The 25207-nt window shown below is 40.7% G+C and overlaps 1 protein-coding gene across 6 annotated transcripts in view; it reads left to right on the top strand.

Annotated features, from left to right (window-relative positions):
• The window catches only part of spock3 (SPARC (osteonectin), cwcv and kazal like domains proteoglycan 3), a 502312-nt gene that overhangs the window by 308550 nt on the left and 168555 nt on the right, over window positions 1-25207 (top strand). For all 6 annotated transcript variants that reach the window (XM_072255937.1, XM_072255936.1, XM_072255935.1 and 3 more), the window contains exon 6: window positions 19033-19147. In XM_072255937.1, the coding sequence (XP_072112038.1) occupies window positions 19033-19147 (115 nt within the window). The remainder of the gene's footprint in view (window positions 1-19032; window positions 19148-25207) is intronic.

The raw sequence follows: 25207 nt of genomic DNA, 5'->3' as shown, positions 1-25207 counted from the left end.
CACCGACAAAAGGAATGCATCGGCACCCACCACGGAGCACTCAAGCGTGAGCAAAGCAACTGCAAAGACTACTTGTTCACCCAGTATTCAATATACCGCAGGTCTCTCTCTCTCCCTAATAAGGGAGAAAGAGATGTCTGCGTTTCATAGCGAGAGGGAAGATATAACAAACAACTCGCAGGGTTACGATGTTAAAAGTCCGTTGCATTGCTTTTCCCGAGCTCTGTGCCCAAAGATTTCAGGTCTCTGGGCACACAGCCTTAGAACTTCCACCTCCCATGACACACCGATCTCCTGCCTGGACACCGACCTTCGATCCGCCAGTCTCCAGAGCCACGAAATCTGGAACCTTCAAAGGCCAGCAAAGCTCTTGGCCTGCCGAATAATGGCCAGTCGTGAAACCCCGAGAGCGGGTCCCATTCCCGCAAAGAACCGTAGTCAGCATGTAACTCTGGGCCAGGGTCTTCAAAAGAACCCTGAAAGGGAAAAATAAAGATATTAAAGATGGAAATAGAGTTGTTTCAGATAACATCAAAACAACGTTCAGGTGTTCTCTGATAAGCAGCTTGCAATATTTGTGCCAGGCAATAACCATCCAGACCAAAAATGAATCTGACTACTCATCTTTGGTATTCAGTGACATTACAGTTGCCGAGTCCCCACAATCAATACACTGCCTGTTGTTATCAATTAGAAGCTCAAATGCACTGGTTAAATGTAATGGTTCCAAGAGCAGGCCAGAATGGACATTCTGCAGTGAGTGATTCACCTTTTCACTCCCCTAGATATCCCCACCATTTATAATGCAAAAGTCAGGATTGTGCTAGAATATTCTCCCTTTTCTGAATACATATTCTTCTGCTTTGGAGGGAAAATGTTTTCAGAGTCTCTGAACACTTGAGTAGAAACTATCGTTTTACTCTGTGTGTTAGAGGACAATAGAAAGAAATATCACTATGGATCAGTAACTAACCCTGCTTCATAAACGCTGCAGTATTGCTTGAGCGGAGAGGAGGGTTAACAGGAACTTTTAGTTTGGTTATTCCAGTAAAAGTATTTTGGGAATTCTCTCACTCTCAGTACATTCTTTCCTCTTGTGTGTGTGGGTGAATTTTTGTTTCAACTTCTTTTGGGACTCTACAAAACAAGAGTTACCTTGGAGATTATTGACAGTGAGCTACGGATTATGGCTTGTTAGCTGATTGTGTTAGGGAAGTGACTAAGTTTAGCAAACCTTTTGAAACACTGAGGCACCGTGGTAGCATAGCAGTGTGATGCAATCCTTTTGCTTTATATATGTAGAATGCCTTGGGATTCTCCTTCACCTTGACTGCTAGAGCAACCTCATGCCTTCCTTTAACCCTCCTGATTTCCTCCTTAAGTGTTTCCTTGCACTTCTTGTACTCCTCTAGTACCCTCATTTGTTCCTGCCTGCCTACACCTGCTATGCACCTCCTTCTCTTTCTTAACTGGGGCCTCTATATCTCTCAAAAAGTGATGTTCCCTAGGCCTGTTATCTTTGCCTTTTATTCTGATGGGAACACACAAACTGTACTCTCAAAATTTCATTTTTAAAGACCGCTCACTTTCCAAGTACACCTTTGACAATCTTCACTTGTCGGATCCTTTCTGATACCATCAAAATTGGCCTTTCTCCAATTTGGAATCTCAACCCAAGGACCAGACCTATCCTTCTCCATAATTATCATTAAATTAATGGCATTATGATTATTAGATGCAAAGTGTCCCCTTATACAGACTTCTGTCACCTATCCTGTCTAATAAGAGATCTACTATCATACTTTCTCCAGTTTGGACTTCTATTTGGACATTAAGAAAATTTTTTTTTAAACACATTGGACAAACTATCCCATCCAACCATTTTACAGTTTGGGAGTCCCAGTCAATATGTGGAAAGTTAAAATCACTTTACTGTCACAACTTGGTGTTTCTCGCAATAGTCTGCAATCTTTCTAAATATTTGCTCCTCAATATCCCACTGACTTCTTGGGTGGTCGATGTATAATGCCATTAATGTGGTCATCTGATTCTATTCCTCAGCTCTACCCCTATAGCCTCAGTAGACAAGCTCTCCAGCCTGTCCTGTCTGAGCACTGCAATGACATTAGTAATGCACCCCTCCCCTCCACTCCCCCTCAATCCCTCCTGTTCTGTCTTGTCTAGAACAATGGAACCATGGAACATTGAGCTGCCAGTCCTGTCCCTCTTGCAACCAAATCACACTAATAGGTACAATATCATAATTCCACATACTGATCCATACCCTAAACTCATCTGCCTTTTCTACGATATTCCTTGCATTGAACTATACACAACTCAGAACATTCTTTTAATTACTGACTTTGTGTGTAGGTTTAACATCTTTCCCCTTAACTGCTCCACTATCTGCTTTGGTGTTCTGATTCCCATCACCCTACAACTCTAGAGTAAACTCCCTCTCCCCACCACCCCAGCCCCCGCCCCCACCATGTAACACTAGCAAACCATCTCACAAGGATATCAGTCTCCCTCCAGTTGGGGTGCAAACTGTCCCTTCTGTACAGGTCCCTACTTCCCTGGAAGAGAGCCCAATGATCCAAACATCTAAAGCCTTCCCTCCTACACCAACTCCTTAGCCATGTATTAAACTGTATGATCTTCCTCTTTCTGGCCTTACTAGCCCATGGCAAGGCTAGTAATCCTGAAATCTCAACACAAAAGGTCCTTTTCCTGTAACTTGGCATCTAACTCACTGAACTCATCTTGCAGAACTTCTTCACTCTTCCTACCAGTGTCATTGGTACTGATGTGGACCACAACCTCTGGCTGTTCACCCTCCCACATAACACTTCTGTGGACTCGATCCAAGATGCCTCTGACCCTGGCACCCAGGAAGCACCATAGCATGTGTAATTCTAGTTCTCGTGCACGGAACCTCCTGTCTTTTCCCCTAACCAATGAATTCCCTATCAGTATAGTTTGCCTCTTCTTCCCCCTTCCCCACCTCCCTCTTGAGCCACAGAAGCAGACTTAGTGTCAGGGACCAGACCACTGCACCCCCCCCCCCACCATATCCAAAGTAGAATACCTGTTATCGAGGGGAATGGGCGCATGAGTACTTCGGTTGTCTATCGGCCTCTTCTCCTGATGGTCACCCACTTACCTCTGTCCTTCACTTTTTGTGTAACTACCTCCCTGTATCACTTGTCGATCAACTCTTTAGCCTCCCGAATGATCCAGAGTTCATTCAGTTCCAGCTCCTCACCTGTATTGGGTGGGATTGGGGAAAATAGGGGAGGATGAAATGAACAAAAGGTCTGTGATAGGGTGAAGACCATGAGAAAGTGAATAACCATATAACAATTACAGCACGGAAACAGGCCATCTCGGCCCTTCTAGTCCGTGCCGAACTCTTACCCTATCCTATTCCCACCGACCTGCACTCAGCCCATAACCCTCCATTCCTTTCCTGTCCATATATCTCCTCAATTTAACTTTAAACGACAACATGGAACCTGCCTCAACCACTTCTGCTGGAAGCTCATTCCACACAGCTACCACTCTCTGAGTAAAGAAATGCCCCCTCATGTTACCCCTAAACTTTTGTCCTCTAATTCTCAACCCATGCCCTCTTGTTTGAATCTTCCCCACTCTCAATGGAAAAAGTCTAGCCACGTCAACTCTATCAATCCCCCTCATAATTTTAAACACCTCTATCAAGTCTCCCCTCAACCTTCTACGCTCCAAAGAATAAAGACCTAACTTGTTTAACCTTCCTCTGTAACTTAGGAGATGAAACCCAGGCTACATTTTAGTAAATCTCCTCTGTACTCTCTCAATTTTATTGACATCTTTCCTATAATTCAGTGACCAGAACTGTACACTATACTCCAAATTTGGCCTTACCAATGCCTTATACAATTTCAACATTACATCCCAACTCAATGTTCTGATTAATAAAGGCCAGCACACCAAAAGCTTTCTTCACCACCCTATCCACATGAGATTCCATCTTTCAGGGAACTATGCACCATTATCCCTAGATCCCTCTGTTCTACAGTATTCTTCAATGCCCTACCATTTACCATGTATGTCCTATTTTGATTAGTTCTACCAAAATGTAGCACCTCACATTTTTCAGCATTAAACTCCATCTGCCATCTTTCAGCCCACTCTTTTAACTGTCTGTATGGGGTCTTTTTTTTGTATGTTAAATTTAAAATAGCTTCTTTGTTATGTTATACTTGGGAATGCTTCTATGTTATGTTAAATGCTGAGAAAGTCTCCAGCTAGACATTTGCTTGGGTTAATACAGACAGCAGGGTGCTCTTAGCCAATGGGTGTTCATGTATCGCTTTTCTCGGATGATAATACTGTCTCATATGACTGGGAACGGGGTTTTTGGTGGGGAGTCGGAGGAGAGACAGGGAGGACGGTGGACGTGCACGAAGAACTTGGACTTTAATAAGTCTGGCGCTTTTTTTTCTAATACTTCCTTTTCCATATTGAATTTATTTTAATGTCATAGACAGTAATATCTATGAAGTGTACTTGGTAAAACGTACTGGGTGTGCTGGCTGATGATCGATGTTTGGGATTGATTCGGGTGGCTGTGGTGCAGCAACTGATTCCGTGGGAAGCGTTGAGGCAGGTGCTGGGCGGGATTTCCCCTGGACATATACGAGCCAATATAACTGAGCGTTACAAGTCCTAAATCTCTCTGCAAGTTTTGAAAACCTACCTCATCATCCACGACACCATCTATCTTAGTATCATCTGCATACTTAATAATCCAATTTACCACCCCATCTTCTAGATAATTAATATATATTACAAACAACATTGGACCCAGTACAGATCTTTGAGGCACACCGCTACACACTGTCCTCCAATCTGACACACAGTTATCCACCACTACTCTCTGGCATCTCCCATCCAGCCACTGCTGAATCCATTTTACTACTTCCATATTAATGCCTAACGATTGAACCTTCCTAACTAACCTTCTGTGTGGAACCTTGTCAAAGGCCTTACTGAAGTCCATAAAGACAACATCCACCATTTTACCGTTGTCAACTTTCTTAGTAACCTCATCAAAAAATTCAATAAGGTTTGTCAAACATGACCTTCCAAGCACAAATCCATGTTGACTGTTCCTAATTAGACCCTGTCTATCCAGAAAATTATATATACCATCTCTAAGAATACTTTCCATCAATTTACCACCACTGACGTCAAACTCACAGACCAATAATTGCCAGGTTTACTCTTCAAACACTTTTTAAACAATGGAACCACATGAGCAATACACCATTCCTCCGGCACCATCCCCGTTTCTAATGGCATTTGAAATATTTCTGTCAGAGCCCCTGTTATTTCTACACTAACTTCCCTCAAAGTCCTAGGGAATATCTTGTCCAGACCCAGAGACTTATCCACTTTTATATTCCTTAAAAGTGTCAGTACTTCCTCTTCTTTAATTGTCATACTTTCCATAACTATCCTACTTGTTTCCTTTACCTTACACAATTCAATATCCTTCTCCTTGGTGAATACCGAAGAAAAGAAATTGTTCAAAATCTCCCCCATCTCTTTTGGCTCGGCACATAGCCGTCCACTCTGATTCTCTAAGGGACCAATTTTATCCCTCACTATCCTTTTGCCACTAACATAACTGTAGAAACCCTTTGGATTTATTTTCACCTTACTTGCCAAAGCAGCCTCATATCTTCTTTCAGCTTTTCTAATTTCTTTCTTAAGATTCTTTTTACATTCTTTATATTCCTCGATAATATAATAATACAAACGATACCAGTTTAGGCTGATGGTGGATGAGTAAATAGAAGCCGATAAATTTATGACATTGGTTAAAGAGTAGAGATTGGAAAAACAGCATAGAAATACTGCTGGAGGAACTCAGCAGGTCAGGAAGCTGTTGGCATTTCAGGCTGAGATCATTCATCAGAATTCAATTATTGGAATCGAAATTTTCAGAATCTCTTGTGTTTGAGATTTTAAAAAAAACAACATTATGTGGGATGCAAGACTGGCATGGTTGATCAGCTGCAATTTTTGAATTCTTTGTGCAGTAATTTGTTTAGTCAAAGATGAGGTGATATGCCTGAAGCTTACATGGAGGTTTGTTGGATCTGTACGTTAGAATGTGAATGAAATGGAGAGTTAAGGTAACTGACGCGAAATAAAAAGCTCAGTTCACTCTAGCAGTGTCTAACAGAGATGTTCTACAAAGTGATCACCTAATCTCCATTAGAGAGTCGACCTCCTTGTAAGCAGTGAATATACAATGGTCAATTAGAAAAGGTACAAATAAGATGCTTCTTCACCTGGATAGAGTGTTTGGATAGAGAAGAAAGTACCAGAAGTTACAAAGGGTGATCCATGTTTGAGTATCTATCAGTTTTATGCAGAGGTGATATTTTGTAACTAGAATCCCCTAGATTGTTAAAACATTCTACCTAATAGTAATGTACAAAGCAGCATCCATATTTTTTCTGTCTATAGCAGTTGGACATCTGGTCCATTATATTATCATTTTTTTCTTAATAGATTATGTGGAGTTCATGCTTTCATTGAAATTGTACTATTCACAAGCACTGATACTTTTAATAATATTGAAAGGCCTAATTGTACAAGTTCTCAAAAAAAAACAACCCATTTCAGAGGGAAACATCTTCGAGAAAAGCTGATAGATGAGTTGTAATCACTCAAAATAGGCTGTGTAACACTTGATAAAATATCTGCTCCAATGCTTATAATCTTTCTTTTTCAATCTTTTTATTAATTTCAAAATATAGAAACAAAACATAGCAATAATACAAATAGTAGGAGATATATTGTTACACTTAAAAAAAGTAATTGCAAAACCAAGTAGTGTAAATTAACAAAGCTCCCAAACATGTAGAACTAACCACGGATAATACAAAGCAAAAAAAAACTGGAAAAAAAAATCATGAAAAAGAAAAAAAAACAAAAAAAAACAAACCCCATCCCCAAAGAAAATCAAAATTAATCAATTAAACTAAAAGACTTGGGCAAAACTAACAACTTAAAAATGGAAAAGAAGAAAACCTTAGTGTCGACGACTCCATTCCCCTCCAACAATGGTACAGAGAGATAAAACAAGTTTGGAAATGATCAAATTACATCAAATGAAAATGCTGAATGAATGGCCTCCAAGTTTTTTCAAACTTAATGGAAGGGTCATAAACTGCACTTCTAATTTTCTCCAAATTCAAACACACCATAGTTTGTGAAAACCAATGAAATACAGTAGGAGGGTTAATCTCTTTTCAATTCAACAAAATGGACCTTCTAGCTATTAAAGTAAGAAATGCAATCATCCTTCGTGATGAAGAGGTTAAATTATTTAAGTCTATCATTGGTAGTCCAAAGATAGCAGTAATTGGATGAGGTTGTAAGTCTATATTTAGGACCGTTGAAATAATATCAAAAATATCTTTCCAATATTTTTCCAACAAGGGACATGACCAAAACATGTGGGTTAAAGAAGCTATCTCGGAATGGCATCTGTCACATATTGGATTAATATAAGAGTAATAACGAGATAGTTTATCTTTGGACATATGAGCCCTGTGCACTACTTTAAACTATATCAACCTATGCTTAGCACATACAGAGGATGAATTCACCAACTGAAGAAATTTTTCCCATTTTTTCAGTCGGTATATTAATCTCAAGTTCTCTTTCCCAGTCAGCTTTAATTTTATTAGAAGTATCAGGACATAAATTCATAATTATATCATATATAATTGCTACTATGCTTTTCTGAGAGAGATTTAAATCTAAGATTTTTTCCAATGTGTCCATTGGATATGGGTGTGGAAAATTAGGAGAGACAGTAATTAAAAAGTTTCTAATCTGTAGATATCTAAAAAAGTGAGATCTGGGTAAGTTATATTTATTAGAGAGTTGATCAAAAGACATAAAACAATTATCCAAAAATATATTGCGAAAAGATATTATACCTTTGGTTTTCCAATCAAAGTAAGCTTGATCCATCGTAGAAGGTTGAAAAAGAAAATTTGATATAATGGGACTTGCTAGAATAAATTGATTAAACCCAAAAAATCTTCGGAATTGAAACCATATACGTAAAGTATGCTTAACTATTGGATTGTTCATTTGTTTATATGATTTAAAAGAAGTGAAAGGAAGTAAAGTTCCTAAAATCGAACCCAAGGAAAACCCTTGTAATGAATTAGATTCAAGATTTACCCAATGAGGGTTTAAAGATGCGTCCAAATCTTGTAACCAAAATTTTAAATATCGAATATTAATTACCCAATAATAGAATCTAAAATTCGGGAGGGCGAGCCCCCCCCTCCTTTTTAGATTTCTGTAGATACCTTTCACCTAACCTAGGATTTTTATTCTGCCAAATATATGAGGAAATTTTTGAATCTACGTTACCAAAAAAAGATTTTGGGATAAAAATTGGAACGGATTGGAATATATACAAAAATTTGGGCAAAATGATCATCTTAATAGCATTAATCCGACCAATCAAAGACAAAGAGATTGGGGACCATTTGGTAAATAAAGGTTTAATCTGATCAATTAAAGGTAAAAAATTAGCTTTAAATAAATCTTTATATTTTTTCGTAATTGTTATCCCTAAGTATATAAATGAATCAGTAACCAATTTAAATGGTAAATGTCCATAAATAGGTACATGCTTATTTAAAGGGAATAATTCACTCTTACTAAGATTCAATTTGTAACCAGAGAAGTTACTAAATTGAGCTAACAGATCTAGGATAGCAGGAACCAATGCTTATAATCTAATCTATTGGTTGTTATGGTGAGTATAACAACCAATGCTTATAATGCTTATAATGAGTATAACAACCAATGCTTATAATTTAATCTATTGGTTGTTATGGTGAGTATATGAAAGAAAACAACATGTTGTGGCTCTCTCTAAGTAACATACAACCTGCATCTACCCAACCAAGCATTTTACGATGAGGGTTCCAGAAACATGACCTGGAAAACAAAACTGTCTCAGTTATTCTGTAGCAGGATGTAACATTATTTTTAAGACAAGCAATTCAATTCTGATTTATCTCCGATGAAATAAAAACAGGTCTATGACTGGACAGTTGTACACCATGTCACAAATTATATTTCATCTGAATTAACTATAGTACATGTAACGCCCAGGTAGAGATTTCACTGCTAACATAATGGTCTTTCTGTAGAAACAGTGTTTGGGTTGTGGTTAGAGATAACGGGTGCTTCGTAATGCGAGCTAGTTAATCAGGGGAGCGGGGGTTTTTTGTGTGCTTGACCCCAGTATGAGTTGAGGTCTTTGTTTGGCAGGAGATGAAGTTGGAAGACGTTGGAGAGAACAGATGTAGGGTTTGACCCGTTGGGGACCATGATTCAATGGAGCAAGGTGCAGGAGTCTACTGAGGATCAGTGAATATGAGTTTTGGAAGAGCTGAGCTCCAACCTGTGCACGTTTGACTGTTTAATTATAATGGACTCTTTTTGCTATTTTTTTCTTTCTTTCCTTTACTAACCCTTCTATTAAGTTATTATTCATAAATATAATTCCTTTAATCGTATGCAGTGTGCTGTCCAGTATTTCTTGGCACTGAGTTGTAACAGAATAGCAGATTACACTGCATTCACACAAACCTTGGGACTGGCATCAGAGAGCCGTCCCAATCTCATGGATTTGGTGGGACCAGAGTATGTATTCCCTAGATTTACGCAGCCCAAGGAAATCAAGGTTTCATTGTGGGGGCTCAACCAGGATGGATTTTGTTGGATGCTGTGTGACTGCCCTTAGCATTGATCCAGTGGGTTGTGCGTTTGAGAATGCGTTAAACTATTGTTCAGTAAAGTAATTAAGATACATGGTTATGGACGCTGCAGGGATTGAGCAGTGGTGCAAATCAATGGAATTACCAGTAACGAATGTGTGTGAATTGAGTGAGGTGAACACTCATAGCCCCAATGAATTGTTAATTAGGACTCTTAAGTACCATTAAAGCATTGGGAACAGTTATGATCATGGAGCAGAGGATTGACAAAATGGTGGGCATAGACTTCATTTTAGTTCAGATTAGCACTGACGTAACGGCAGTGGATCTGCCTGGTACTATTGGGGGGGGGTGCATGGGCTGTCCATACTCTGCGGGAGGCGGGGAGTGTGGAGAAGGGTGCTGATGTGCAAGCCGAATTTCCCGTAGCTGTGGGCGGGGACTTTAAAGACAAATTGCTCTCGTTTCTGCGGAGCAAGGAGTGGTCTGATTTGGAAGATCTAATGAGTCCTCCAGCAAGGGGTGAGCATTCTGTGTTGGTATCGACCTTTTCTTCCCTGGCAAATCAGTGGCCAAGTGCCCAGGTGGAGAGTCCCAGATTTCATAGGTTCAGAGTGTTCTCAGGGATAAAGCCCACCCCTGACGGGGAAGAGGAATATGAGACTTGGATGGAGCAGATCTCTGAGATGCTGGGTGAGTCGCAGTGCTCTGATAATGTGAAAAGGCAGCGATTGGTAGAGAGTCTGAGAGGTCTGGCTGCTGATGTAGTGAGATCTTTAAGGGCACAGAGCCTTTTGGCTGCTTCACACAAGCACTAGAAAATGTTTTTGGTGTGACGGGAAGCCCAGTGGAGCTTATGATGGGGTTTCAGAATATGTTTCACAAGAAGGGGGAGAAACATTCCGCCTACATTTTCCGGCTAGAGAGACAGTTGAGTTGCCTGTGGCGTAAGGCAGAGGTCCCCAACCATTTTTGTACCGTGGACCGGTTTAATATTGACAATATTCTTGCGGACCGGCCGAGAGGAGGTGGGTGTTCAAGTTCAACAGTGCATGATAAGGAATGAGGAAAGGTGCAGCTGACTCATATCATTTCATATCGCCAAATCATACTGTTTCCTCGCGGCCCAGTAGCATATGCTTTGCGGCCCGCAGCCCAGTGGTTGGGGACCACTGGTATGAAGAAGTCATTCAAACGGCCCAGGTGAATCAGTAAAGAATGGACCAAGTGGCGAAAGGCGCACAGGACATGATCACTTGGGACTCCAAATGTTTTGGAAAATCTGTGCCCCTCCCTCATGTATCGAGCTGATCAGAGAATTACGAGAGTAGGAGAATGCAGCTCAGTACAGTCCTCGGTAGTAGCCCCTGTTGCTGAAGTGATCGGCCACCCCCAGGAGTGTTAAAGGAGTTTGTGGCAGAGTTCAGAAAGGAGATGTCCCGGTTGTTATCAGCGGGTGTAGCCACCCACAAGACAAAGCTGATAGGGAGTCGGACCCACTGAAGGGAGGACAGGATAATGAGCATAAACAAAAGACTATGTGCTACACTCAGCTCAAACCAATCATGTTATAGCCTGTGCAGGTAGCTAGAGTGACGGGAAACTTCAGATTTCCTGAAATGCCTGATGCCAAGGCTCTCTTGGTGGGTGCTCCAGAAGACCATGAAGAGAAGTCATGCTTAACCTGCTGGGGTGCTGGTGAGGCCCTCGGTTGTACAGGATGATAGTGATTGTCAGGAATACCTCTGAGAGAGAGGTCGCTCTCAGGTGGGGGATGCCAATGGCGCACCTCTTTCTGGTGATGGTAATGTTTAGTGTCCCTGGGAGACAAGCTGGGGAAAAACCCTCCGGAAAAGGGAAAGTTGACATCCAAGTCATTCAACCTTAGGGATCCCCGGTACCTAGACGTTGGAAGTAGAGGTTGATAGAGACAATGGTGAAGCTAGAAGGTGTCTTTTCTGCTGATGAGTTTGATCTGGGTTGTTCCAAGAGCACTTGCCACACCGTCTGGGTGACAGAGGACACCCCGTTGAGAGAAAGGTCATGGCAACTGACAACCTGCAGAGGTGGAGGATGTTCAGCAGCATCTGCGTAAGCTGAAGGAAGCCGGAATCATCATTGAGTCCAGGAGCTCCTATGCGTCCCCAGTAGTGGTGGTCAGGAAGAAGAATGGGAAGAAGGTACGGATGTGTGTGAACCATCAGACTCTGAACACGGGTACAGTCCCCAACCAGTATACGGTCCAGAGAATTGAGGACACGTTGGCGTGCCTGAGTGGTGCGAAGTGGTTCAGTGTGCTGGACTTGAGTAGGTATTATCAGATACCATGAGTAAGTCTGACAAAGAGAAGATGGCACTCATATGACCACTTGTATTCTTCCAGTTTGAAAGGATGCCCCCGGCAAATCAGGAGCCCCAATTACTTTCCAGCAAGTCATGGAGAAAACTGTGGGGAATATGAACTTGCTTGAGGTACTGGTGTACCGGGACAATCTCGTACTGTTCGAGGGGCTACCTGAGAACTGAAGGGGTAAAACTTTTGCTGGGCAAGTGGCAGTTCTGCAAGATGTCTGTCAACTATGTTGGCACATAGTCTCATAAAATGGAGTAGGTATGGATCTGTCTAAGATAGAGGCGATGACCATATGGCCAAGGCCCCAGACTGTGAGTGCTTTGTGCTTGTTCCTTGGAATCTGTGGGTGCTATTGGAGGTTCGTGAAGGACGACTCTAAAGTGAGTCACCCTTTGAATCAGCTTTTGTGTGGTTACCCTCCCTTAGTCAAGAAAGGGAGGAGGACAAAAGGAGAGGAGGGTAAAGAGTATTTTAGCCCTTGAGAGGGATTTGGAGCAAGATGGGATGCAAAATGTGAAGAGACCTTTCAGTTGCTGTTGACAAAAGCGCCAGTGCTGGCTTTTGCAGACCCCTGATTGCCATATGTACTGCATATGGATGTCAGCAGAAAAGGCTTAGGGGGTGTTCTGTATCAGGATCAGGGCACAGGATTGGGACCTGTTGCATTTGCCAGCCGGAGTCTGTCACCTTTTGAGCAAAACTACCCCACGTACAAATTGGAGTTCCTGGTGTTGAAATGGGCTGTTGTTGATAAGCTAAGGGACTATCTATATGCTGCCAAGTTCGAGGTGAGGAAGGACAACAACCCATTAACTTATATCCTAACCTCAGCAAAATTGGATGCCACAGGCCATTGGCGGTCGGTTGCATGGTCTGCCTATGATTTCAGCCTGAAGTACCAGCCGGGGAGCTGGAATATTGATGCTGATGCTTTGTCCCAACGTGCGCATGAAGGGCTGGACAGGGACAGAGAGTGGGACCTGGAGTTAAAGTAATATGCCGGTTTTCCATCATTGGGAAGGAAGAGGCAAGGCAAGGGCAGAATCAAATGGTAGATCATTTGGGAGCCTTTGGTTGTGCCATTCCTCAAGCCTAATGCAACCTGACTGCTCTGAAAACACAGCAGTTGCTTGAGTTAAGTCCTGAGGAAGTGGCTGCTGCTCAGCGAGATGACCCCTGCATAGATACCATTTGGTCAGTGGCTAGGAAAGGGGACATGGCCTAAGTAGACGAGATTAAACACTCTGCGGTATCTCTACTACTGAGAGAATGGCCCAGATTGGAGTTGAAGAACCAGATTCTACACCGGGTCACGTTGCCTCCAGACTAGCCTCGCCATTCCCAGCTGGTTCTGCCTGAGGAGTACAGTATTCAAGGATTGTGTTGAAGTTACATCATAGTGATTCAGGTCACTTGGGGGTTGGCAAAACCTATGGACTGGCCAGAGATCAGTTTTACTGGCCCCGAATGAAGCTGGAAGTCGAAGAGTACTGCAAGTTGTGCGTTCAGTGTGTACGGAGGAAGGCGCTGCCTACGAGGGCCGCTCTGTCATCCCATTTGCAGAGTGTGAGGCCAATTGATCTGGTGTATATGGATTTCCTATCAATAGAGCCCGATGCCAGCAACATGGCGAAAGTTTTGGTTATTACGGATCACACCAGATGTGCATAAGCCTCCCCTACAAAGGATCAGAGGGCGAAAGTATTATGGGAAAAATATTTCATCCCCAGGTGGATACACAGCAATCAGGGAAGGAATTTTGAGAGTCGGCTAACACATGAGTTACTGAGCGTGTGTGTGTGTATATGTATAATATATATAATACATATATACACACACACACACACACACACACACACACACACACACACACACACACGCACGCACATACACACACACTGACAGACTGGCATTTTCCAGGGAGGGAGATTATGAATAATTTAACTTCCTTGTTTAAATGTGTTACTTCAGGGTAAATGTTAACCACAATATCAGGACTCTTCTAAATAGTACTTCAACAAGCAGAAGGATTTAGCTCAACATATGGCAGGGAATAACTCCAAGAATTCCTCAATGTTCAACTGAACTGTAATCTTCTTGGAATGGTGATGGGCCAATAATTTTGGTTTCCAAAGCAAGGCTTCAAGAGAAACTCAGCCTTGTCGCAGTTGATCCAGAGAGCTGTGTTGGCTGGAATCAGGGCTTTATGCTTTGGATCTTGGTAGGGTCACCTATGCCAAACAGGTCAAAGGGTAAAGGACAGACAGAGTAGTCCATCAGTCCTCCAGGTTCGCTGGTTCAGCTCAGGACTAACAACCCTGACTGGTTAAAAAAAATTGTTATGGAAACAGCAATGAAAAATCCTTCTACATCTGAGTGCTTCCCTAAATGCCAGCGGCATAATGGGCAGTAATTTTTTAAAAAGGCAAGAATTGTACCATGGAACCAGGCCATCGGTTATTGAATTATTTGATATGTTGTTCCTAATGGGTGTACAATTCAACATTGACCCCAGCAGCTAGAATGTAGTTTCATCTTCAGGAATTAATTATGGATTATATATATTTTTAAAAAGGTTGACAAAGCCATTGTATTGTTGTCTGCACTTGCTTTAATTGTAATATGGTAGGAGTACTGGTTATGCCAAGCATTGTAAAACATGATGGACATGAATCAGATTAGCATTTATTCAAGTGTTATATCATTTCAAATCAACTTTCCTTATTATCATTCAACCTTAGAACAGTTGTTTTAATTAGAATGTCTGTTCATGTTAAGTGTAGCGGGATCAGAGTCAGACCGGGACCCTTCATCAGGACGAACTGAAAGAAAGAATAGTAAGAGATTAGAAAGTGGGAGGGGGAGGGGGAGATCCAAAATGTTAGGAGAAAACAGGAGGGGGAGGAATAGAGCTAAGAGCCTGAAAGTTGATTGGCAAAAGGGATGCAAGGCTGGAGAAGGGAGATGATCATGGGACGGGAGGCCTAGGGAGAAAGGAAGGGGAAGGGGTATTGCGTCCGGTGCTCCTGATGTGGACTTCTATATATTGGCGAGACCCGACGCAGACTGGGAGACCGCTTTGCTGAACACCTACGCTCTGTCTGCCAGAGAAAGCAGGATCTCCCAGTGGCCACACATTTTAATTCCACATCCCATTCCCATTCTGATATGTCTATCCACGGCCTCCTCTACTGTAAAGATGAAGCCACACTCAGGTTGGAGGAACAACACCTTATATTCCGTCTGGGTAGCCTCCATCCAACCTGATGGCATGAACATTGACTTCTCTAACTTCCGCTAATGCCCCACCTCCCCCCATACCCCATCCTTTATTTTTTTTTCTTTTCTCCTTTTTTTTCTCTCTTTTCTCTCCCTCTGTCCCTCTCACTATAACTCCTTGCCCATCCTCTGGGCTTTCTCCCCTTTCTTTCTCCCTATCAACTTTCCAGCTCTTAGCTCCATCTCCTCCCCCTCCTGTCTTCTCCTATCATTTTGGATCTCCCCCTCCCCCTCCCACTTACAAATCTCTTACTACCTCTTCTTTCAGTTAGTCCTGACGAAGATTTTGGGCCCGAAACGTTGACTGTACCTCTTCCTATAGATGTTGCCTGGCCTGCTGCGTTCACCAGTGTTTTTTGTGTATGTTGCTGGAATTTCCAGCATCTACAGATTTCCTCGTGTTTGCGTTAATCATTCAAGCACTAGTTTTAGTATAACATTTCAATTGAGTTAGTAGACTATGCGGTAAATTCCAATATTTTAAGATTAGTGTCAAGAACTGTATGAAGAAATGTTTTAGACTTAAAAGACATGATTGTTTTATTTTAATATTTGCTCAACTGAGTGCCCTGTGAAACCTTTTTCAAAATAAGGCCTAGACTGCAGAAGATGAAATTTATTACACATTATTTTCACAGACTCATTTGAAGTAGAATATCAAATTAACTAAACCGATGATGACCAGGACAGAACACTGTAGAGAAGAGAATTTCCTGAAGAAGGATAAGGCCCTAGCCAATCATAGAAGCATTTTGTACAGCTTGTAAATTACTTTCTTAGGATCACACGTTCACTGTTTAGCAGATTTTCAGTTATTTATGGAACACACAAGTGGTTCAATTGTTCAGATTAACGGGAACCCATAATATCTATTGAAGATCAGAGCAAAGTAGCTTCATTGTCCAAATATTGGTCAACTGAACAACTACTTCGAACACATTATTACAAGGGTTTCACTTGATTCATATCTCATCAGGTTTATTCACAGCAAATATTAAAAGAGGTAGAAGCAGTAAATTTTAACCTACATTTTTATTCTGGCAATGTGAGCTTGCATTAGATTCTTGAATTCAAAGTTCACTACTAAAATTAACCTAAGTACAGCAGTTTGTTACAGAAGTGTCTTGTTTTAGACACAGAAAGAACACCACAGTTTGTAGATTGTTTCATTTCCAACCTTAGCAGTATGGGCACAAAAGCAGGTTCACGTTAACTGGGTATATTCCAAAAGTGAAAATGGTGCAGCGGTGAAAAGATAACAAAAGAGCTGAGTATAAAATTAAACTGGAAGCTACAGTGCATGGTCCTAATGGTGCCATTAGTATTGTTTAAAAGTGTAACGGCACTCAGAGGAACAATTGTAAAACAAAATTAAAACTAGGACATGCAAGAGTAGAGAAGTTTTAAGGAAGAACTTCTGGTGGGCGGGGGTAAGGTGGGGGGCAACAAACTCAGGTGCAGAATTACAAAATTGAGGACAACGGTAGCTGACAGCATGACTGCTAATGATAATAAAAATTTCCAGGCTACATATTGAAGGGTTGCAGGACTTAGAGGAAGTTGTAAAAATAGGGAAAGGCAAGACCATTGACATATATTGAAAACTTAAACTGGGAGAAGATTTTAACATTCCTCGACAAGGGCTAAATGCCAGTTGAATTGTAAATGGAGAGAGTAAGAGATAATGCAACGTGAACGTGCGGTGGCAGCTAACAGAGCAAACTTGCAGAAGGATCATTTTTCCAAAGTCACCATTTTGTTACTTACCCTTTCTTGTAGGGATTGCTTCTTGGATTTATAAATGAATTTTGCAATTTTTCTAATTCTACCCAAATCAATGAAGTTGAACCTGAAACTAAGATGCTGGAGTAGTATGGAAATTGTATGGGCTACATCTCAAATAAAGGATTAAGTATCACTGAATTCCGTTAAGTATCATTCAAGTACTATAATAGCACAAAGAAATATGCACAGAACACCTGTATTTGAAAAGTTTTTGTGAAACTATGAATAAGTACATTGAAACTGAGACAAAATTAACCTAGAAACAACGATTCAAAATAATGAGGGAATCGGAATGGAGATAAACATTTTCAAGCATAGTGCGTGTTCCGGAAGACTTTAAAAAGGCGGAGGAAGCAGATAAAATCTAACTTTAAGTACAACAGCAATTTGTATTTATAAACCTCTCAAATAGCAAAACTGCTTGACACCATTTCACAGCAGAGCAATTAAACAAAATTTGACACAATGCTGCAGAGGAAGGTCAAGGCACAGATCAAAAGCTTGGGTAGAGAGATAGGAGGGCTGTACAAATGGGTATCACAACTGCTCATCTACCTGCCATCAAGGGCACATAGACAGAAAGCTGCCAGTAAAAGGCCAGCAATATCATGAAGGATCCCACCCACCCTGCTTATAGACTGCTTGTCCCACCCCTATCAGAGAAGAAGCTACACAGCATCCACACCAGGACCACCAGACTCAAAATCATTTACTTCCTCCAAGCCATCAGGTGATCAACACATTCACCTATTAACCCACCCCACCTCCACAGGTTTCATAAGCCTTTCTGCTACCTAGAAAAGCTCCTTTTGCCTAGATTCATTTTCTCACCTGTTAATTTCCTATCAGAGTCACCTTATGTTCAGAACATCACTTTATTTACATGCTATCAGTCTATATAAGCTAATCTTATGTATATACGGCCGTGCTCACCAATTGTAGAGTATACTTTATAGGATTGCTTTTATATTTATCGTGAATTTTAATGTTTATTTTATGCTGCATCAGATCTGGAGTAAACTATTTTGTTCTTTGCACTTGTGTACTGAAAATGACAATAAACAATCTTGAATCTTAAAGGTTGATATGCAGTTTGGGGAGGAAAATTCAGATAGAATCAGAAATGATTGACTGAAGTACTTAAAAACTACATTTAGAGTCAGTCAGATATCTTGGATCTTGTTGGGTTGAAGGGGTTTATATATAGAAAGAAACGTGGGAAAACATTGTAGAGTTATGGAAATAGATCAACAGATGGAGAATGAGGTCTTTCTGCAAAGGTATTTTAGACTGATGAATGACATCCTTGTGTTCTCTGGAGGATAGAATCTGGTCTGAAGTAAAAACAGATAAGAGGGAATCTGTGGAATTTCAGATGATTTTGTAATGCAAAAAGAGCATTTCATTCTAACAGTACTGCTAGTACAAAAGATCACAACTAGTAGCAGATTAATAAAAGGCAACTTGAGTATTGTTGTCAATAAATTATTTATCATAGAAAGGAAAATGCATTTAAAACTGTAACTGGTTCATTGACTTCAACTGATGATCTTGCAAGAGTTCTAAATGATGTTCCTCAAATGTTAAAAAATTCTGCATGATTTGTTACTATCTAAGAGATGTTAGCTTACTTGCAAATAGACTCTGCATATTGATTGTACTGATACTACATGAAGTGTGTTTCATTAACTTACATAATTATGGAAAATACTGTACATTAAAAAGGTATGCAATAAAGTATTTAGTGAACAGTTTGTCTCTGATTTAATAATTCTTCACTGTCCTTCCTTCATTTCCTCATAGTGCAAACTGGAATATCAAGCTTGTGTTTCAGGGAAGCAGATATCAGTCAAATGTGAAGGACAATGCCCTTGTTCAACAGATAAATTGTCAATCGAAGGAAAAAGTCAACCAAAAGGTAAGTCGTAAAAGTTTTATTGCTTTACGTGTTTATGTTTCAAAGCATTGATTTCTCTGGTGGATAATACATTTTCTCCTATATGTTGTAAATAGAGCATATATGTTAAATTACACATTGAAGAAACGTTCTAATGCTGCTATTTCAGTTACTTTGATTCGGAATTATTCCTGTTCCAGTACTGCAAAACTAACATCCTAGATTGTAGAGTTCTGAAAGAGTCAACAGCAAAAGAGAGAGCTAAATGCCTGTAAGAGGCATGGTGGAGTAGTGGTTAGCACGATGGTATTACAGTGACAGCAACCTGAGTTCAATTCCACCACTGTCTTAAGGTGTTTCTATGTTTTGCCCATGAACACTTGGGTTTCCTCCGGGTGCTCTGGTTTCCTCCCACATTGCAAAGATGTACAGGTTAGTAGGCTGATTGGTCACATGGAGGTAATTGGGTGGCCTGACTCATTGGTCAAGAACTGCCTGTAGGCTGTACCTCTAAATGCAATAAAATAAGAAATAAATGGGAAATTCCAAAATGACCGAGGCTGATATATTTCTGGACGCTTAAGGAAAAGTCCAGAATCTATTATTAAGAATGTGCTAGCAAGGTATTTTAACATGGCAGGAAAATTTTGCCTGACAAATCTAAAGGATGCAATTAACAGGATATTTAAAGGATACCAATGAATAAGTATATTGGAATGTTCACTGCTATTTGTTCAGGCCCCGCATAAAAAATAAAGGCTTATGGGATTGGGGGTAAATAATTAACATGGACAGGAATGGGAGACAGAGTAGTGTAGTGTCACCTGGCCTCTAGCTATTTAGATCTATATTAATGACTTGGTGGAAACGGGCAAAAAATATTATCCAAGTTTGATTATAATATGAAACTAGATAGGAATGTGAAATGAAAGGAAAAACTCTGCAAAGGAATTGGGCAAGAGTAGGAAATCTTGGCAAAAATATATATGACTTTAATAAGAACCAATATAGAGTACTGCAGGCGGATTTGTGGAATGATATATTTGCCAAGAAGCTATTGATAAGATTAGAGAGGAGGAGGTTGAGTAAGATTTCCTGTACTGTTCTGAGCTTAGAAAGTAAGATTCTAAATGAAGGGTAGGTGTGAGGAATGTATTTTTTAAGCTAGAGGGCCAGGAGCTTAGGATAATCACTTCTGTGTAAGGACTGTTCAGGATTGAGACGAGAAAATCCTTACACTCAGCAAGTTGTTGATCTTCACAATTCTCTGCCCCAAAGAACTGTGAATGCTCAATCATTCATGATCAAGGCTAGTAAATTTCTGGACACTTAAGGAAATAGGAATCAAATACAAAATAGACTTGAGCTACAAAATTAACCATAATTCTATTGAATTGTGGGGAAAATAACTCGAAATATCTTCTTATATCCTCAAATAATTTTGAAGTATTTCTTGTCATTTACATTGAAATTTAACAAATGTGAATTTATTTTTAATTCATAACAGCCTGAAAATCAATTACAGTCTCTTATAGAATTTCTGCACAAATTATTTTAAGCTTTTTATATAGTAATGGGCAATTTTCAGGGCTGTACTTCTTGGTGGGAGCTGCATTGATAGCAGATTATTGTCACAGAATCTTAGTATTCCCATCCAATAAATCTAATCAGCAGAAACCTAATTAATGTACTTGAGTTGTCTGCAGAGACTGTTTCTCATTGGAGGCAATGGATCGCAGAGATGGTCGTCCAATTGACAGGCAGTGTTAGATTTAGATACAACTGACCCAAGCGTTAGCCTTTTCTCATCAATTAGATCCAGACAAAAGTAAATGGGAACATCTAATACATACTTGAGGATTCCCTTCTTAATATCAGACTCTTCAAGTATATTAATAAATGCAGCATTTATGGATATGATTGATACTTTTCTCAATTCTTTCTCAATGAATCCAATTATTTCATGTCACTTCACATTTTCAAGTTATGATTCTTTAAGTGACGAAAGTATATGGACATTCATTGTAGATATAAAATTCTGTGGGGGAAATATTCCTTGAATCTTGTGGTATCACTCTTGAGCATATTTATTTGTTCTGTGTGTGATAATAATTAACAGTGTTACTGTAGAAAATGGCACTTCCAACACTGTGTCAGAGATCAGAATCAAAAACTGTTCTCTCTTCAGTATTGTATATATTCTTTAACAATAAAAGTCATACCTTGTGTGAAAAATTCTGTACATAAGCATGCCACTTCGACTTTCAGTTGCGATACATTGACAGGAATTCTGTTTGACAACTTCTCAAAGGAGCAGTGCAGTAATTCAAAACCTTATTTAGTTCCCAAAATTAGTTAACATTAATGAATGTTATTATTGTGTCTCTAGTTGAAGATTGATTATGGAACCACTACAATCACCCTGTACAAAAAAACTGGCAATGTATGAGCGTGTAAAGAAAAGCAAATAGTTGAGATTCACAGTGTTCCAGTATACTCCCATGGTAACTGATTAGAATGCTCTGATGGAGCCAGAAAATCAGATAAATAATTAAACTGAAAATGACAATAGCACCAAAGCAGAGCTCGTGTGTCTTCTTCAAGTCCTTGTAATAGTGTCAAAACTACAACTAGGAATCTACATCTAAAAATGTGCATTTGAGAACTCTCAAAATTGTAAGGCTTCTCCTGTTGCTCCACAATGCTAGCCTGGTTTGAGCTAAGGAATTATTCTGCCCCCATGTAAAGTCACTAGTTGTCTGGCTTAGTAGAGTGGTAGGCAACCGTTGATCCCAGGGGATCATAGGTTTGCTGCTCTGGTGGACTGTGTACTCTCCAGGGCACAAGCCTGGGTGGGAAGATTTGAAGAACTGGCTGTTGCCCATTCAGCGGGTTTCCCCTCTCCACGTCACTGATGTATTCCAAGGGAAGGGCAAGCAGCAATACAGCTTGGCACCAGTGTAGTCGCAGATGTTGCCAGAGTGAAGACGTAAACAACATCAAATTGCCTTAGGGACCCCGGCTCCGGATTTCTTCCTTGGGGTTTACCCCTGAAGCATTCCCCATGAGTGGAGGTTTAAAATAGAGTCTGATATATGGGAGCTGAATTTAAAACTCTGAAGTTCTATGGAACCAAACTTCAGAAATGGGCTTCAACATGCATTACATTTTTGGTGCATATGACAAAGGATGGGTTTATGCTTCATAATATTTAAATGTGAGATTCCAGATCAGATTCAAGATCGTTTAATGCAATTTCCAGTACACAAGTGTAAAGGTGAACAAAATAGTTGTTACTCTGGATCCAGTACAGCACAAAAAAAACACAAAAAGATAAAAACACTAATATTATTCATAAAAAATAACTATAAATATGTAAGATAGCTTCTATACATTGTTTGTATGTCCATTGAGAGATGTTGGAAACAGGAGTGTCTGTACTTAAGGCGACTGGCAGGAAATGATAACGTCATGGTGGCTGGGAGTGTGGAGGGATGGGTTAGTGGGTGGATGTGTTGATTAGTCTTGCTGCTTGGGGAAAGTAACTGTTTTTGAGTCTGGTGGTTCTGGCGTAAATGCTACGTAGCCTCCTCTGTGATCGGAGTGGGCCAAACAGTCCATGAGCAGGATGTGAAGGAAACTGGCCCTTTATTGGCACCTTTCTGTATGTATGTCCTTGGATGGTGATTAGGCTTATGCCAGTGATGCGCTGGACGTTCTGACTACTCATTGTCCGCCTCAGTGCAGTTTCCATACCAAGCAATGACGCGGTTTGTTAGGGCGCTTTCGAATGATGTGATTGTGGATGCACATACTCCAGCTCTCGTCAGCCTCCTCGGAAAGTAGAAGCATTGGTGAGCTTTCCTGACTACATAGGACCATGAGAGATTGTGCGAGATGAGTACTCCTAGGTGCCTAAAACTGCTTGCAGTTTCCACTGTTGTGCCACTGATATAACGAGAGGCACGAGTTCTCCTTGTTAGTGCCTTCATGTGCTAGTGGGTTTAGCTGGATAGTTTAGGGTTAAGGATTTGGAAGTGGTTGTGCATTCCTTTTGGTACTTTTCAGTGGTTAAGTATTGAAGTTCAAATGGTGTTGTATGCCCTTGTACTTAAAACACTGAAAGTCAATATCTAGTGCAGCAAGTTGTTAGGAAGATGAACGGTATTTTTCTTCTTTTTTTCAAGAGTGTTTGAGTACAAGGGTAAAGATGTACGAGGTTTGCAGTTTTATAGGTCTTTAGTAAGACCATAGCTAGAAGCAATGTGTACAGTTTACCTCAAAAGGGTGAAAAAAGGACATGACTGCATTGGGGAGACTGCACTGAAAATCTACTAGTCTGCTTCCCATGATAGTCAGTGTATCACTAGTACAGAGATGTGTAGACTGGACCTCAGTTCTTTAGTAATAATGAAAACGTGACATCATGGAAATGTACCGGAAAATTAGAGAATTCAATGAAATAACTAAAGAGAGAGTGCTGCCCCTAGCTGAAGAGTCTTCTACTAGGGGTTATGGTCTCAAAATTAGGAGCAGACTAGCTAGAAATGAAATGAGAAATGTCTTCATTCAGAGGGAGGCTCATTATTCTGGACAGTTGTGGAGGCATGGTTATTGATTGCATACAAAGCTAAGATCAATAGGGTTGACCTGGCAGATTGAATAACAGACAACAAATAGAAAATATATACACAGGAAATGCAAAAGCATCATAAACAGTCTACAAAATGTGCACAGCTGCAGCTATTAGCTATGCCTTTGTCGATTAGCTGCCTGTCAGAATTTTTGGGTTAAAGTCCTGTTCCAGAAATTTATACAAAAAGCAATTCAGGATGATAAGAAAGGCTAGTGCACTCTGAGGTGTTGTTTTTCAGCTAACAGGTCAAACTGAGACTTCTAGATGGAGGTAATAGATTCAAAGGCATTACTTTGAGAAAGAGTAGTAGCCTTATCCCTAGTAACTGCTAAATTTTTATCTCCCTTTGGCATCATAAAGTAATTATCTTATCATTGCTGTTTAAAAGACTATGCTCTGTACAATAGACCAGGGAATGATAGAGTCATTCATTACTGAAGCAGTGCCTTTTGCCTGCTGAGTCCATGCCAACCATCAAATACTAATCAACACACGCAACGTGCTGGAGGAGCTCAGCAGGCCAGGCAACATCTATGGAAAAGAGTACAGTTGACATTTTGGGCCGAGACTTCCTGAAGGGTCTCGGTCCGAAACGTCAAATGCACTCTTCTCCATAGGTGCTGCCTGGCCTGCTGAGTTCCTCCAGTATTTTGTGTGTGTGTGTTGTTTAGATTTCCAGCACCTGCAGATCTTCTCTTGTTTGTGACCAAACAACAATCTTTATTCTCCGTACATTCCCAGTAACTCCACCCGGATTCTAACATGCTAGGGACAACTTACATTGACAAATTAATCTACAAGTTTAGGTGCAAACTGTCCCATTTGTACAGGTCCGATCTTCCTTGGAAGAGTGCCTAATGATCCATAAATCTGAAGCACTCCCTCCTGCATCATCTCCTTAGCCGAATATTAAACAGTATTATTCAAAGTACATTTATTTTCAAAGTATATATGCAATATACAACTTCCTATCTTCCTATTTGTAACATAGCGTGGGTAGCAATCTTGAGATCACCATCCTGGAGGTCCTGTCCTTTAACTTGGCATCTTGTTGTTCCTTTTTGCGCCTTGTGACACACCGGGCATGAACCTTGCTATTTCTTTAGCATTTGTGTCTGTTTTTTATGAGGCCAAGTTGTTAGGTCAACACCCAACCCAGCCCAGTGGAAAGTACGCAAGGAGCCGGCTGGATTCAAACCCAGGACTCCTCGCCTTGAAGTCCAGTGCAATTGACACTACACCACCGGCTGGCTAATTTGGCACGTTGAACTCTGAACTCACTTTGCAGGATGCTGTCACCCTTCCTACCTATGTCATTAGTAGTGACGCGGACTCACGCTTCCTGTTAACATTGCTAGGGACTCAATCCAAGACGTCTCTGACCCTGGCACCTGGGAGGCAATACAGCGTCTGGGAATCTCCTTCGCATCCACAGAACCTCCAGT

This window comes from Mobula birostris, chromosome 4 (assembly GCF_030028105.1).
Source record: "Mobula birostris isolate sMobBir1 chromosome 4, sMobBir1.hap1, whole genome shotgun sequence".
Lineage (NCBI taxonomy): Eukaryota > Metazoa > Chordata > Chondrichthyes > Myliobatiformes > Myliobatidae > Mobula > Mobula birostris.
This window is presented reverse-complemented; position numbering and strand designations above follow the sequence as displayed.